The sequence below is a fragment of the Ranitomeya variabilis genome, chromosome 7, assembly GCF_051348905.1.
Source record: "Ranitomeya variabilis isolate aRanVar5 chromosome 7, aRanVar5.hap1, whole genome shotgun sequence".
NCBI classification, from domain to species: domain Eukaryota; kingdom Metazoa; phylum Chordata; class Amphibia; order Anura; family Dendrobatidae; genus Ranitomeya; species Ranitomeya variabilis.
In genome coordinates, this window is record NC_135238.1 from 220,074,946 (window position 1) to 220,092,691 (window position 17,746).

The 17,746-nt window shown below is 40.3% G+C and overlaps 1 protein-coding gene across 17 annotated transcripts in view; it reads left to right on the forward strand.

Moving 5' to 3' along the window:
- Positions 1–17,746, forward strand: part of NEB (nebulin) — a 162,773-nt gene that overhangs the window by 32,964 nt on the left and 112,063 nt on the right. For all 17 annotated transcript variants that reach the window (XM_077272959.1, XM_077272963.1, XM_077272966.1 and 14 more), the window contains 17 exons: positions 681–779; positions 878–982; positions 1,075–1,182; positions 2,320–2,631; positions 2,720–2,926; positions 4,786–4,890; positions 5,291–5,398; positions 6,074–6,385; positions 6,473–6,679; positions 8,608–8,712; positions 9,705–9,812; positions 9,909–10,220; positions 11,473–11,679; positions 12,110–12,214; positions 14,873–14,980; positions 15,109–15,420; positions 15,880–16,086. In XM_077272959.1, coding sequence (XP_077129074.1) covers positions 681–779; positions 878–982; positions 1,075–1,182; positions 2,320–2,631; positions 2,720–2,926; positions 4,786–4,890; positions 5,291–5,398; positions 6,074–6,385; positions 6,473–6,679; positions 8,608–8,712; positions 9,705–9,812; positions 9,909–10,220; positions 11,473–11,679; positions 12,110–12,214; positions 14,873–14,980; positions 15,109–15,420; positions 15,880–16,086 — 3,027 coding nt within the window. The remainder of the gene's footprint in view (positions 1–680; positions 780–877; positions 983–1,074; positions 1,183–2,319; positions 2,632–2,719; positions 2,927–4,785; positions 4,891–5,290; positions 5,399–6,073; positions 6,386–6,472; positions 6,680–8,607; positions 8,713–9,704; positions 9,813–9,908; positions 10,221–11,472; positions 11,680–12,109; positions 12,215–14,872; positions 14,981–15,108; positions 15,421–15,879; positions 16,087–17,746) is intronic.

The window sequence follows — 17,746 nt, forward strand, 5'->3', positions numbered from 1 at the left end:
CAGAGCAAAAACTTCACCTATAAACAGAAAAGGACAAGAAAGCTCCACCAATTTAGAAAACAGGACAGGGAGGCGTAAATCTGGAAGAGAAGGGGGAAAGGTAAGCTCCATCCATGAAGAAAAAAGGGAAAGAAGAGCTCTACCCAATGGAATAACCGTGCAGGGAGGCTTCACCTATGAAGAGAACAGAGCAAGAACTTCACCCATATAGAGACCAGGATAAGGATGCTTTTCCGATGAAGAAAACAGGACAGGGAAGTTCAAATCTGGAAGAGGACAAGGAAAAGGATGTTCAACCTGGAAAGAGAACAGGGCAGGCTCTCTGTCCTTTAAGATGACAGGACAATGAGGCTTCACCAATGAAGAAAACAGGGCAGAGGGGCTCAACCCTTGAGGAGAACAGTCGAGAGAGAGTCTCCAACTATGAAACAAGTAACAGTTATATAGAACATGGCCTCTGTTGAGGTATCTGAACTTGAGGATGGCAGATTAGAGAGAAAGGCTTGTAAATGTATAAACGGTTAGTTTATGTTGTAGAATTTAGTGAATTTTAGTCATAGTCATTGGTAGCAACACTGTACGTTCAGGTTTATCTTGTCTTTTTTTGGGGAAACTATTAAAGATGACGCTCCACAATAGATCTACAGGATCATATTATTTACATTATACTTCTTTTCTAGAAAAAATATCGCCAGCATCCAGATACTATTAAATTCACTTCAGTAGACGACGACCCGGTTCTGGTTCAAGCTAAACTCAATCAGAAACAGAGAAGTGATGTGAGTATCTCCTAATGAATGCCTTCATTAAGGACGCTAGATAAACTTTTCTCTGAGCAGATATTTTACTGACTTCTGAGATATTTTTCCCATTCTAGATTCTTTATAAAGCAGAAGGAGAGAAGGTTATTCACAAGTACTCCTTACCTGCTGACGTCCCCGAATTAATACAAGCCAGGGTGAATGCTTATAATCTCAGCGATGTAAGGATCTCAGCTTCTATACTTACCAGACACAGGCTTAGGGACCTTCAAATCTGCAATTATAATTTATTTATGATTATTTATTTTTTTAGAATTACTACAAACAAGGATTAGAAGAATTAAAGACTAAAGGATATGACCTCAAAGTTGATGCCATCCCAATTAAGGCTGCTAAAGCTGCAAGGAAGGCAGCAAGTGATGTAAGTGGTCTCTGTGTTTTATCTTCTATTATCCTTATCCAGATGGTTAGCTGGTGGGTTTATAAATAGGGGTCAGTATAATAGGTCTTTTCTGTATAACGCTGAATATTTTAATGTTCATATGCAAATGTGGGCCAAAACCGATGTAAGATCTGTAATAAATAATCCAAATCCTGGTATCTTAACTCCGTCAGCGGTCTCCTTGAATAACAAGGCAGATAGTTTCTACTTGCCATGAAATTGGAGTCTGCTGATTGACTGGTCTGGTCACATGTCCCTCCATCAATGGCCATATGCCACAGCGGAGCGCCAAGTCTGAAATGAGATGATTGGCTCTGCTGTGGGAAATATATTGTATGAGATACTAAATGAAATTCCTAAATGTCTATAGCCTAAGGGATAATGTTTCTCCTTGTGGAGAGTGACAAGCCAAGCCTGGCATGTCAGAGTGAGGAGACTTATAAGCCATGCATGCTACCTGGTAAATTAAATATGCAAATTGTTTCTTCGTTTCTTCAGAGAGGAAGAGGACTAGAACTCTTGTGCTACCTATTGTAAACAGGAATCTTAAAAGCCAATATCGACTCTTTAACGAGCTCGTTATCTCAAAGTCATATTTCAAGGCTCCTTAAAGAATCGATATTGACTGCTCGGATCACTGCTTCCAATAGGTGGCACTAGAGTTCTAGTGTCCTTCTTCCCTAAAAAGACATTTTTAGAGCCTTTTTATTGAGTGCTAATTTTTATGGTCTTTACCAGAGAGATGTGGCTCACAGGATCCTCTGGGGCGTGTCTTTAGACTGTTCTAAGCATTATTACACTTTGGGCCACGCCCACTTAGTAAAGACCATAAAAATTAGCACTAAATCACTAAATATTAAGGCCCAAATTTCAGGAACTGTATTTTTACAAAAAAAATGAATACTCATGAGCAACGGGAATAAAATAAGAGCAAAAACTAGACAATTTTGTCCTGATGACAAGTCACCTTTAATACAGGGGTATTCTCTTTTCAGCATATTTATATTCAGGATCTCTCACTGTGGAGCACCTATCCTTTCTGCACTAACTTTTATAAAATGCTTAGAACATTGTCAGGTTCAATGATTAACTTGTGTTAATTATGTTAATTTTCAGGTGCAATATAAGAAACAATATGAGGACCAGAAAGGCAAGCTTGTTGGCTTCCGAAGTCTTCAAGATGACCCCAAACTTGTACTCTACATGAATGTGGCTAAGATGCAGTCTGAACGAGAATATAAGAAAGCCTATGAAAAGTCCAAGACCAAGTACAACACACCACTGGACATGGTCAACGTGGTAGCTGCCAAGAAGGCACAGGGAATTGCCAGCGGTATGAATTATAAGCAGCCGATCCATCATTACACCTACCTCCCCGATGCAATGAGCGTTGAATTATCCAAGAAGATGATGGAGATACAAAGTGATGTGAGTTTCTCGGAGTATGTCTATTTAATTGGTTTACGTTTTGTGTCCATGATGGCTTCAATCACAAGATTCTTTCTCGTTTCTGCAGAACCTCTATAAGTCGGACCTTAACAGTTGGATGAAAGGCACCGGATGGATACCCATTGGGTCTCTTGATGTTGAGAAAGCCAAAAAGGCTGCAGATGCCCTAAATGAGAAGAAATACAGACAACACCCAGATACCATCAAGTTTACTAGTGTTGTCGACTCTCCAGTCATGGTCCAGGCAAAGACGAATGCCCTGCAGCTCAGTGACGTGAGTATCCCGACCTAACCTTACTTAACATTCATTTTTTAACAAGATTCCTCAATAGAAACCTAAAATGCATTAATGGTAGTATAGTTACTTTAAGGGGTTTTCTGGATTTTTTTTCTGATAGTAGTATAAAGCAATGTTGTGCTGCTTTGTAACATACCCACTTCAGAGTTCATCCCATTTCAGGAATCCCGATACTTCCCACAACATATCATGCATCAAAAATGTCTATCATGGCAAATTTTCAGCCTCAGTTTATGCATTGACATCATTGATGCTGAATATATGGCCTGTCTATCTTTGCAGCGCATGTGTGCGAGATTTACCGTAGACTGTGTGTGCACTTTAATGAAGGTGTGGTGAGTAAGTTGTCATACAGTAAAGAAGTGTACTGGGTAGGTTAGGCTCCTAGCTATAGGGTGTATTGGGCACATTATGCTCCTAGCTGTAAGGTACATTGGGCAGGCTATGCTTCTGGCTATGAGGTGTATTGGACAGGTTATGCTCCTATCTATGAGGTTTCTAGGGCAGGATACGCTCCTATCTATTAGGTATATTATACAGGTTATGCTCCTATCTATGTGGTTTCTTGTTATGCTTCTAGCTGTGAAATGTATTGGACTTGTTAGGCTCCTTGCTATGAGGTTTCTTGTTCTGCTTCTAGCTATGATGTGTATTGGACAGGTTATGCTCCTAGCTATGAGGTTTCTAGGGCAGGATACGCTCCTATCTATGAGGTCTCTAGGGCAGGATATGCTAATATCTATGAGGTCTCTTGGGCAGGATATGCTCCTATCTATGAGGTTTCTTGGGCAGGATATGCTCCTATCTATGAGGTTTCTTGGGCAGGATATGCTCCTATCTATGAGGTGTATTAGACAGGTTATGCTCCTATCTATGTGGTTTCTTGTTATGCCTCTAGCTGTGAGGTGTATTGGACAGGCTATGCTTCTGTCTATGAGGTGTATTGGACAGGTTATGCTCCTAGCTATGAGGTTTCTTCAGCAGGATACGCTCCCATCTATGAGGTTTCTTGGGCAGGATATGCTCCTATCTATGAGGTTTCTTGGACAGGATATGCTCCTATCTATGAGGTATATTAGACAGGTTATGCTCCTGTCTATGTGGTTTCTTGTTATGCTTCTAGCTGTGAAGTGTATTGGACAGGCTATGTTTCTATCTATGAGGTGTATAGGGTAAGTTATGCTCCTAGTAATGAGGTGTACTGGGCAGGTTATGCTCCTAGCTATGAGCTGTACTAGGCAGGTTATGCTCCTAGCTATGAGCTGTACTAGGCAGGTTATGCTCCTAGCTATGAGCTGTACTAGGCAGGTTATGCTCCTAGCTATGAGCTGTACTAGGCAGGTTGTGCTCCTAGCTATGAGGTGTACTAGGCAGGCTATGCTCCTAGTTATGAGGTGTACTAAGCAGGTTATGCTCCTAGTTATGAGGTGTACTGAGCAGGTTATGCTCCTAGTTATGAGGTGTACTGAGCAGGTTATGCTCCTAGCTATGAGCTGTACTAGGCAGGTTATGCTCCTAGCTATGAGCTGTACTAGGCAGGTTATGCTCCTAGCTATGAGCTGTACTAGGCAGGCTATGCTCCTAGTTATGAGGTGTACTAAGCAGGTTATGCTCCTAGTTATGAGGTGTACTGAACAGGTCTGTAGTGCGCATGAGTGACCACCACTTGCGTAGAACAGAGTGAGGGTCAAGCATACGCGCTATTATTCCATTTACACAGGGAACTCAAGGATTGCTGCAGATGCAAGTGGTCAGACTCCCATAGATTTTCATATCTTTAATCTTTCTTTATGTGTATAACTATAACGCTTTTCTTTTTGCTATTTTTTTTACAGAGACAATATAAATCTAAAGGAGAGAAGACTATGCACACGTATCACTTAACCCCTGATGCACCTCAGTTTATCCAGGCCAAGTACAATGCAACCAACATTAGTGATGTAAGTTACATTCAGATAATGCATTACCCGCGTTCAACCAATCTACTATAAAACTTACAACATACTGTCATGACGTGACGGGGGCCTGTTAATCACAAAAGGCACCCAGGATGCCAGCATTCGAGTGGCGGCCAAGGACGTTTTTACTGCCAAGGAGTATTGAAGTGGCAGCGGCAAGATATCAAAATGTGCCCCATGTTCTCCACCAGTTCATTATAATGCCCAACTCTTACTCCTCTTACCTTAATTATCTCAGTGCCTTATGTCCAGGCTAGTAGTTTGTAGAATCCCTCTTATCAAATGGCAGGATCGTCATTTTGGTCTCTCTATCCTTATAAGCAAGCTTTACATTTTCATCAAGTTTTTGTCAACATGATGCAATTGATATTTTTCCTTTCAGAGCTTCTACAAGCACGACTGGCAGAAAAGAATCGCTAAAGGACACCACGTTTTGGGGGATGCTATTTCAATTGTCGCTGCAAAGGCTTCTAGAAATATTGCCAGTGATGTAAGTGTTAAAGACTCTTTAAAGACTCAGAATCGCAATAAAAGAATAGAATCGAATCAGAAACAGCTGCGTTGGATATAACATCCCGGGAAAAAAAATCCATGATCACTTTAAAAGTTATCTACAACTTCCCGTAGAATTGTTTCAATTGTTCATTGGCTTCCTAAATACAAAGTTAAGGAACTTTCTAAATAATCTTCATTAAGCCATTCTCTGCTCCACTTTCCCTTCTCTCGGGGTTAGAGATATCAACATAGAGGTTTTGCACAGATCTCTACAGCATGGAGAGGGGAGAAAGTACGTCAGAGAGGACAGCAAGAACAGGCTAGAAATAAAGAGGATTGCATATAAAGAGGAATTTAATGCAGGATAGAAGCTGTGCTGATGTATGAGCTAATGAACACCTTGGATACACACAGAGCACACATCCAACCTATAATACTAGGAGAGCAACAGCACAAACAGCAACAGAATCCAGGATAAATAATGGGAATTCTTCTTTATTCATTCACCAAAACATACAGGGGAGCAGCAATGTTTTGACCAATAAATGGGTTTTTATTATATGATCAACCATCAAGTACATTATTGTAAAGGTGGTGTTTGGTCATTTTCTAAACCCTTGTCGTTGTATGTCCGATACTATATATTGACTCTGAATATTTCTTGCTTCAGTTCAAGTACAAGCAAGCCTACGAGAAAGCCCGTGGCCATCACATTGGCTTTAGAAGTCTGCAGGATGATCCTAAACTAGTGCACTTTATGGCCGTGGCCAAGATGCAGTCAGAACGGGAGTACAAAAAGAACTATGAAAAGATCAAGACCAAGTATCATACTCCTCTAGACATGGTTAGCATCACAGCTGCCAAAAAGTCCCAGGAGGTGGCCACCAATATCAATTACAAAAAGCTGATCCATCATTACACCTTCCTGCCGGATGCCATGAGTGTGGGGTTGTCGAAGAACATGATGCATATCCAGAGTGATGTGAGTATGGTCTTCAAGAAGTTGTCAAGGTCTTATGTAGCTTCTCATATGACAGAAAACCAATCAATTCTATGTTTTCTACTCCAGAATGTCTATAAAGAAGATTACAACAGCTGGTTCAAGGGTATCGGCTGGAGTCCATTGGGTTCTTTGGATGTAGAGAAAGCAAAGAAAGCAGGACTGGCAATAAGCGATAAGAAGTACAAACAGCACCCCGATACCATCAAATTCACCAGTATCCCTGATTCTATGGATATTGCTCTGGCTCAGAGCAACACTAAGCAGAGAAGTGATGTAAGTACAGCTATGTTAGTTTATGGCTACATCTTACCAATATGTTTTATTTGTATTTGTTTTTTTTCTTTGCCATTTGTTTTACTTGTGTGGTGTTTGCCATAGACAATAGATCCTCCTGGAGAAGAAAATCCATCCATCCATAACAGGGCTTTCACTGTCATTTATTGTACTTGTGTCTACTCATAGAAACCAAAAACCGCAGCAAACACACGATCAAAAAGACCCCAGAAACATTGTTGTGTTGGAAATGTAACAAATATATACTTTATTTAAGGCAAAATTGACAAAGCAAGGGATATTGGAAAAAACAGGGCTGGTGCCGTTTCACACATATTTGGAAACGCTGAGATGCACACCATGAAATGAGAAATTGGATCCACAGAGGAATAACAACAAATATGATCAAAGTATATCCATAGTATAACCCTCTGAGCTGGCTATTCACAGGCAAACATTCTAATGCAGTAAAACCTCGTATCAGAAGGAGTAATATGTAATTTACCTGAGAGGCACAGGAACCAATCTCACCACGGCGTGCACTCGCCCCGACGCGCGTTTCGGCGTGATGGCCTTTTTTGAAAAAGGCCATCACGCCGAAACGCGCGTCGGGGCGAGTGCACGCCGTGGTGAGATTGGTTCCTGTGCCTCTCAGGTAAATTACATATTACTCCTTCTGATACGAGGTTTTACTGCATTAGAATGTTTGCCTGTGAATAGCCAGCTCAGAGGGTTATACTATGGATATACTTTGATCATATTTGTTGTTATTCCTCTGTGGATCCAATTTCTCATTTCATGGTGTGCATCTCAGCGTTTCCAAATATGTGTGAAACGGCACCAGCCCTGGTTTTTCCAATATCCCTTGCTTTGTCAATTTTGCCTTAAATAAAGTATATATTTGTTACATTTCCAATACAACAATGTTTCTGGGGTCTTTTTGATCGTGTGTTTGCTGCGGTTTTTGGTTTCTAAGAGTTGCGATTACCCCACAATATCCAATGATATGGTCCACGATATAATATAATATAATATATTCTAATTTATGGAATTTATGTGGACATGTGTCTTGTGAAGGTGTTATGTTGTGTCTACTCATGTAGTGAACATACAGTTGAGTGAATGGCTTCAAGGTAAATCTAAGTTGCCTTGAATTTCATAAAAGATTCAGATTTTGAATTTTTCAGAATCTGATTTTTTTTTATCCTTCCGTTTATGCAAATCCGGCAAAATGGCAGCAAATAGACTACTATTTTGCTGTATTCAACATAGCCAGAAAGGTGCAGTTAGTGCACTTTTCACTGGGCCATCTTTGGCATCTTCCACCTCCTGGCATCCTTGGCATCCCTTGCATTGACTAAGCTCCAATGTCATGATGTGCTTTGCGAGCCATCATAACTTCATGGCTTAGCGCAGGAGATGCTGGTAGACCGCACTAGTGACCAGATCGGTGAAGATGCCAAACCTGGACATAGCTGTGTGGCAGGACAGGTTAAGGCCAGGTTAGTACATTTTTTTTTAACATAAGTTTATTCTGTTCTGGGGTCTGGAGATACCTCAGAGCATAATAAAGTCCAGTCAACTCATATTGAATAAATTTGATGCAAATCAAATTTATTGGTCAAATTTGAATTTTCACAGATTCGCTTATCACAAGTAAGAAAGTCTTTAGTTTCCACCTAGGGACAAGAACTCAGGTAAGACTGTTAGAGACGACCACCCAAATGTGCAGTAAATATAGTCTTTTTCTGGAGTGGTCTTCTCTAAGAAGAAAGACAATGTTGAAAAGATATAATTACTATGTAAAAGATAGAGCCTAATCAAAAATGCATCTCAACATTTCAATCAAGGGTGATCTTCCCAAAGTGGTGGTCGTCTCGTTGTACTACATGATCATCACTATTTTATATTTTTATGTCCTTCCTTAGATCACATACAAAGCAGCAGGAGAGAAATTAAAGCACAAGTATAACCTGAATGTAGATGACCCCAACTTCATCCAAGCCAAGGTCAACGCCCAAAATATAAGTGAGGTGAGTATCACCATAAGGGTAATTACAGGAAAAAAGCAAATACACTAGAAATTGCCCAAAAATGATGAAAGATAATTGTAGAAGTGATCTATGAGTAATGAAAAGGGGGTCTGTATTTTTCCAGACATAGGAAATTACGTCCATGAGTTATGACCGGCCATCCATCTATATTGGGGTTTCCAAACTCCCCATGTTCCCTGTGAAATTATCGTGAATTTCAGAGCACGACCTTTCTCCTTGGAGATAAGTCACCACCAGAGGTGTCTGGCAGTGAATTACTCTCCTTCTTGACTCAACTGAGAATGTGTGTCCTTTGAATGGGGAGAGGAGCATAATAGGAGGTCTTGAGAGATACTGCATTGCCAAACGAGATTTGGCTGAAAGCTATCTGATATGTATGGCCACCTTTACAGTAGTAGTAGTGATAGGGATGTGTAGGGGTAGCTCACATATGTCCTTAACAGAAGCGCAATGTGGACATTTCTGGGAGCACTGAAATTTATACAATATGAATTCAAGGTTAGAGTATAATAATAATAGTAATAATAATAATGATAAAAAATAATCATTCGATTTATATAGCGCCAGCATATTTCTCACCACTTTACAATTAAGTTTTGACATATACAGACAATAAATTCAGTACAAGGAAAGAATGTTTAAACAGTTACAGGAGGAGTGAGGGTCGAGCTCGCAAGCTTACAGTCTACAAGGAAATACGGGGGACACAATAGATAAAAAGTGCTTGTTATTTCAGGACCAGCCATTATAATAAATAGAGATTTTCATATAAAGCTGCATGATCCGGTCATCAGCCTGTAAATTTAAGTGCAGTTATCGTGTGAATGGAGGATGTGGAGAAGATGAATAGAAGGGAGCAGATTCTGAATTCTATTTAGAAGTAGGGAACAAAGGAGAGTTAGGTTAGTGAGTTGAGGGTATAACCTCAGTCCACTGTTTTGTAAGCTTTTTATTATTTTCTTTTAATTTAGTCTAACTATAAAGCCGCCTGGAACAAGCACCTTCTTAAAGGATATGACCTCAAACCCGACGCCATATCTGTTAAGGCAGCCAAGGCATCAAGAAACATTGCAAGTGACGTGAGTATCGTAATCTGTACATATCGTCCATTGTACATTTCATCTTTGAATCATGTGTTGACCTCAATATTTTCTCTTTCTACCCGGGACGCTTAGTTTAAATACAAAGAGGCCTACCAAAAAGCCAGAGGACATCACGTGGGATTCCGCAGTCTCCAAGATGACCCCAAACTGGTCCATTACATGCACGTTGCCAAAATCCAATCTGATCGTGAGTACAAGAAGAACTATGAGAAGAGCAAGACTAAGTATCACACTCCTCTGGATATGTTTAACATCACCGCGGCCAAGAAAGCTCAGGAAGTGTCCTCCAACATAAACTACAAACAGCCGATCCACAATTACACGCTGCTACCCGATGCTATGAACTTGGAGCTGTCTAGGAACATGATGAACATCCAGAGTGATGTAAGTCCTTCATATCTATTGTTATCTGATACAGCTTGTACCCGGGGCACCCTGAACTTTACTGTCCAAATGCCAATGCCATTGATGAAAACTTGTTTAATAGCCTCAACTATCCAAGAGAGCATTCTGACATGGCGGATCATCAGTAGTCAGATACAATTATCATCTGTGGTCACCTTAGGTCTGTCGTCTTTGGCCGAGCTAATACAACAGTACTTGAAGGGATGATAACTTTGTGATCAAAAGGGGTCTGACAGCAAGGACCACGAGCAAACCTGACAATGGGGCCCTGAGATGTCCTGTAGGAATGAAGCAGTAACTGTATATGCTCCATTTTTGGGATCGTGGTGGATCCCTGTGGTCAGACTCCTACAAATCATGTACATGATAACTTTTAATGTTGAAATATCCTTCATTGTAAACTCATTGTAAATAACCTATTATTTCATTATAAGTTGGTCAGTTCGGGAGCCGTTCATCAGGAGTCTCATCAGCTAGGCCATCATTACCCATCTTCTTGGGGATCATGACACGTCCATGCATTACATTGATTTTCATGGGCACCATATGGTAGTGATAAAGCGGAACAGAACACTTGCTCCCCGGCTGTGTTATGAGTATATCATGGGTGGTCTGAGTAGTAAAATAAAACCTGTTATCAATTTATTTTAAGGGAAACCTTTTGGAAAACAGTAAATAAAAAAAGCAAACAATTCCTTTAAAGCGCCTCCTTACGAAGACTTATTAGTGTCAGTATTTATGTGGCAATTACCTAACAATCTTGTTTTTCACACCGGTGGGTTAGTAATTTGTACATGACTTCTTGGTGAACCCGTGATAGGCTTGTGTTTATACCCAGCAGCCAATCAGAAGCAGCAGAGTTGAAAGGGGAGGGACAGAGCAGCAGCCTAGACCAATAATTAGGTAGAGGGTGTGTCTCAGACTACCGCAGACTACCCGTAGACATTGAAGTTAAACTATAGTCACTTTTTGCAGCTTTTTACATGGAGTAGTATGAAGCAGTCTAAGTCAATGTAACTAAATGAAAAATTAGGGATAAATTCTAAGGATATATGTTTGTAATGAGGGGGGAAATAATAGGATTCATTTTGCTTCATGCTCACTATCAGAAGCCATTGACATCACTCGGGGGATCTGTTTTATAATAACTGATTGCCGCTCCAGCATGTACTGTAGATGATTCTGTTGCGAGATATTTGTCCATTGTAATTTTGCTGGTCTTACCTTACAGAACCAGTACAAGACAGACTTCAACAACTGGCTTAAGGGAGTTGGTTGGGTTCCAATTGGTTCCTTGGATGTGGAAAAAGCCAAGAGAGCCAAAGACATCATCAGTGACAAGAAGTACAAGCAAAATCCAGATCAATGGAAATTTAGCATTCCGAATGATGCAATGGATCAAGTTCTCGCTAAAGCAAATGCAGTGACAATGAATAAGGTACTTATTTCCTCCAAAACAATGATGTTAAGGTGTCTTTTGTCCTTAGGCATGTGCAGCCTGAGTAACTATCAGCTAAGGGGACACCACAGATCTGCCATCCAAGGCTTGGGACCACCATGTCTGATAATATTAAATGTATTTCATATTAAATATTTTAGATTAAATATTATATTGAATATTAAGTATTAATATATATATATAAAACGTACTATATATATAATATTTAATTTTAATATATATTGTATTTATATTATTATTATTATTAAATTATATTTTTTATTATATATTGTTATAGTCTTTTAAATATATAAAATATATAGTCTGCTGAAAGATGACATTGCTCTTGATGCCATACTATAAATATTGTCATATAGTCACAGCTTTCTTCTCTCAGTATCTTCTGATATTTTGGCTTTTATCATCGCAGAAACTCTACACAGAAGCCTGGGAGAAGGACAAGACCAAGATTCACGTGATGCCCGATACTCCCGAAATAATTCTGTCTAAAGCCAACACTATAACTATGAGTAATGTAAGTAACATATCAACATGAAACTTAACACGTAAAGAAGAATACGCAATAAATGAAATTAGAAAAACAAAATCAAGAACATAGACTTTATTCACAGACCAGAAAAGGTGTAAAAGAAGTGAAGTATTTATCATGAATTTCGCCAACATTTGGCTTTAAGTACAACTTTTTGTGCAGGTAAAAATCTGGCTGTTCACTAGGGGGAGCTCACTGCATACTGTGTTATTATGGTGATCAATGTATAAACAGTATCCACTTTGCTCCCCCTAGTGGTGGCTAGAGGCAGCCAGTTTTATCATTTTGCTCTAACGATGTTATAGATGGAGGTGAATTCTCCTGAGGACAGAGAAGAAAGGGAAGAAAAACACAGCACTATCTGAACATTGCTATTATTGTATATATTATCTAATTATTGTAAAGTTATAAAACTATAGTATTGATGATGCCAGGAAAAAAATGGACTCTCACCTGGCAAGGTTGTGCAATACAGGGCACAACTCCATATAAAATTAGGAAGAGTAAATAGTTAATCGACATGCAGCTCACCCAATAAACTTCTAGCATCTCCTTCCAGATGTGTTTCAACAGAAAACTATCGCAAACGGTAAAATAAACCAGGCCATATGGCGCTCCCGTGAACCAGGTGATAAAACATTCTCGTGAAATAAAATATAGATAAAAAGTAATCATTAAACAAAAGAGGCTTTATTAAAAAATAACACGTTTCGACTGAGGACAGCCTTCATCAGGTATGCCGATATACACCTGATGAAGCATGTCTGCAGCTGAAACGTGTTGTGTTTTAATAAAGCCAAGATCTTTAAAGCTGAGATCAATCTCTTCCCAATATACTAGGTTCAATCCCGACAAGTGACATTTTAAACAAAAACGGACACATTTTGTTTTTGTAGCTTTAGTGAATTCTCTTATCAACTTTACTTAATAAAATACTATTTGTGTTTTCTTTGTGAGATGTATGAACTTTGTCTTTGATCGTGATTGTATTTATCTCTTCCCTCTTTCCTTGGCGCCTTTTTTTTTAAATATTTTTTTTTCATGTATTTAACCACTGCTTTCATTTGTGGTTGTCCAGAAAAGGAGTCGGAGTGACTCTGAAACACATTGACAATAAACCAACGATCCATTCTCCATCTTAGCTTGTCATTTATCCAGCATTGCAGGATACTCCCATTGCCCACTGTAAATTTAATATTTTAATTCACGGGAGCGGCGTATCACCTGGTTTACCGAAGCGCCGTTTCACTTTGGTTCATGGGAGCACCGTATCACCTGGTTTACCGGAGTGCTGTACCGGCTGGTTTACCGGAGCGCCATATCACTTGGTTAATGGGAGCGCCGTATCACCTGGTTTGCCGGAGCCCCATATTATCTGGTTTACCGAAGTGCTGTATCACTTTGGTTCACGGGAGTGCCATATCACCTGGTTTACCGAAGCACTGTATCACATGGTTTACCGGAGCACCATATCACTTGGTTGATGGGAGAGCCGTATCGCCTGGTTTACCGAAGCACTGTATCACCTTGTTTACCAAAGCGCCATATCATTTGGCTCACGGGAGCGCCGTATCACCTGGTTTACCGGAGCCCCATATCATCTGGTTTACCGAAGCGCTGTATCACTTTGGCTCACGGGAGCGCCGCATCACCTGGTTTACCAGAGCGCAATACCACTTGGTCCATGGGAGCGCCGTGTCACCTGGCTCATTGTATAGCTAAGGGTGGAAGCTAGTGATCACTGATTCGTCCCAGTATCGTGTCATAGAGTCGCAGATGATGGCATATGACATATTTGGGCTAAAAGTTTTTGAAAATACTTTTTTTGTATAATTTGCCAAATGTAGAAAATGCTGGGAGGAGGTTAATGATAATACTTAGCGGGGATAAGTCTAATCACTTTCTTGACATGAGACTGAGTTACCATACCTTAAAAAAGTGGCGCAAATTTGAGTGAAAATCCATACCTGGTTATAGGAGGCATAGATTTCTTTTTTTTCTTTATGACAGCGAAAATATGGTAAAATACATGTGCCCTTTAAAGAATTGCTAAACTTTTTTCAAAAATAATTTTGACGAGCAGGGAAACTTCTGAAATGTGGTAAATCACTTTGTTAGAATATTTGTTTTCATTCCTGTAAATAAAATGCGTATAATTGGCTTCCGAGCATCTGCCTTCCCTGTCTATTTGCATTGATATCACAACGTAATCATTTGGAGTTCAGATGATGGCAGTGAAAGGGTCGCTCAGCACCTGTGTCACTAACTCTGGGAATAAACTGCTACAGGAGATTGTTTGCTCCACTGGGAATGTAGAGGTGACCGTCCATGGGTTTATCTCTCCATTCACTTCTATGAGAGTTTAAAAAATGGCCGTTCCTCCTTGCTCTGGGGCCCGCATAAACAAATTGTTATTAAAGGGTGCAGTAGCTTACAGCTTAAGGGATTCAGACTATCGGGAAACTATAACTCCCAGCATAAACAGCTAAGAAATTATAGAAAGTAGTCCACTGGCTTATGCCATGTTCTCGAGAGTAAGGTCATCGGAGTTCACAAGTATGGATTGTCAATGACAGTATAGTTGTCTTAGAGCCTTCGTCCGCTAAGGTTTATGCATTAAATGCAGTTTTCTGTCCCTTTCAGAAACTGTACAGACAAGCCTGGGAGGACGCTAAGAAGAAGGGGTACGACCTGAAACCAGACGCCATAGCCATAAAAGCAGCCAGAGCTTCCAGAGATATTGCCAGTGATGTAAGTGTTTCCTAAAATAATAAAATAATACTTTTGATTTAAGTCCAAGTATGCAAACATAAAAAGAAATAAAATGAAAATTGCTTTACTTCATTACTAATTTTTTTGCTATTGGGGGCCGTCCACAGTATAAATACAAGAAAGCCTATGAACAGACCAGAGGAAAGCACATTGGATTCAGAAGCCTCCAAGATGATCCAAAATTGGTGCATTTCATGAATGTGGCCAAGATGCAGTCTGACCGTGAATATAAGAAAAACTACGAGAAGTCAAAGACCCGATTCCACACCCCAGTGGACATGTTCAGTGTTACTGCTGCCAAACTGGCACAAAACGTGGCTACTAACACCAACTACAAGCGTCTCATCCACCACTACAGTCTGCTGCCCGATGCAATGCACCTTCAGCTGTCCAGGAACAGAATGCAGATACAGAGTGATGTAAGTTATATAGTGTCATGTGATAATAGGTGGTTTACTACATCAGGAAAGGACCTAACATTTGGGTATCGGGGCACTTCTTGAGGCCCAGAGACCCACAGTTCTTCACCTAGCAGTTTCACTTTTATATTTCAAAGCTCAGATTTTCTCAAACCACTTTCTATCATAAAGTAAAAATGATACAATTCTGGAGCCACCACTAGGGGGAGCTCATTGTATACAGATTTAAACAGCTCCCCCTAGTGGTGGCAGGAGACAAACAGAATTCACTGTTAATTATAGCAAATCTATGCTAATATCTATAGTTTGAAGTGTAGACTTTTAATAGAAAGAACATTTGTTGCCCACCCAAATAATTGTGTTGACTAATATAAACTTGTGTTAAATTCTCAAATATATGTTTTTCTCACAATGCATGGGTTGTATGATAAATAATATATCTTCCTCCTTTATTTCTAGAATGTTTACAAGTCAGACTATAATGACTATGTCAAAGGGATGGGATGGGTGCCCTATGGATCCCAGGAAGCTGAGAAGAACAAGAAGGCTATGGAAATTATCAGCAATAAAAAATACCGCCAACACCCGGATACCCTAAAATTCACAAGTCTGCCTGACTCCATGGAAATGGTCTTAGCAAAGAGTAATGCACAAATCATGAATCAAGTAAGCTTCTTCCTTTCTTTTTTTTTTTTGTCTTTTTTCTCTTTCTACTTGATGGAGTCATGGCTCAGAGTCGGAGAATCAGGCTTCTAACTCACGCTGATCTGATATTGATGGCTTATCCTAAGGATAAGCTAATAATATCAAAGAACACAAAAATCCTCCTAAAATTAACCTCCTAGCCCAATTCAAGGGTGCAGGCACCATAAATAGTTCATTGAGGTCCATTAAAAGATGGCTTGTTCCCATCCTCCATGGTAAATAAGCATTTGCACAAGGTTCTCTTTCTTGTACTCTCAGGGGGTAGGATTAATAGCTGTCTAATCATTGGGTACCCAATCACTGAGACCCCTGTAGGCACTTGAATGAAGTTTACATATTGTGGCGGTCAACCGTGTACGCTAATGCTCCATTCAAAGCCTATGGAGCTGACGGAAATCTCCGAGCACTGTCTACAGGATTGGTGGTAAATATTCTTAGTGACAGTACAGCTTGTTAGATTATATTAATCTGCTTATCGGTAATGCTTGATAAAATAGGTCTTCCATAGATTCACGCCGTAGATATGCAGACCTGCTTGCAGATGCGTTGACCCAGGGTTGGACTGGCCCACCAGAGAAACGGAGAATCCTCCTGTGGGCCCGGGCTTCTCCTTCAGAAGAGATCCTAGTGCAAACCTTGCAGTTGCTGTGGGGCTCTTCAGTGGGGGAGAAATGTGGGCCCGCAGAATTAAAACCCAATGAGACCGTGACTTTTTTGGATCATCTGAGAAACGATGATTCTTGCTAATTTCCTGGAATTTGCTATTGCATGTGTATCTTGTCACCATGCCCAAAGTATGAACTCTCCGTTCTGCATATTATCAATTACCGCTGACTCTGAGACATCCCATAGAGCTCTAGTGACCTAACACTTACGTGTGCCTGCTCTCCGGTCGTATCTACTTAACACAATCTGAAGAGGTGACTCTTTGTAGAGTAGATGAGGCTACTCCAAAGTCCCCCAAACACCTTAGATGACTATCGGACAAACGATGGTTTGGCCGCTCATTCAGCCGGCTCTCTTGACTTCTGAGTGCTTCTGTGTTCTCTACGACAGGGCCACTGTCAGACATCTTTGACAGCAGCATATCCCAGCAGTCCAGAATCGGTCATGCCGATCCCTAACTTCCCCAACAATCATCTGTCCAGGGACCCCATACACGACTATTGGCCAAACCTGTCGATATTAGCGGTTTCCACTAACATTAGTTTAATATTCATGGGAGACTTAACACCATTTAGCAAGCAAAGTAGATAGCAAACCTAAGCACAAGGGTTTCAGCCTTCCTCCAAGTCTTCCTAGCTTTAAGTCTCCTCATCTCGGCATGCTTAGCATGTCAATCTCCGCAAGGAGAAACGATACTTCTTGGATATTGGTCGGACACCTCTCACACAGTCAAACTAGATCTCCACTCTGCACTGATGAGGGGCAGTACCCCGAAACACAGTGTCTGCAAATTGAGATTCTGCTCTGGCTATTATCCTAAGTCATGTGACAAGGCTCGTTAAAGGGTCAACATTGACTTGTAGGATTGATATTTCCAATAGGTGGCACTAGAGTTCTAGTTCTCTTCCTCTCTGAAGAGACAATTTGCATAATTAGCATATTTCCAAGAGGAGCA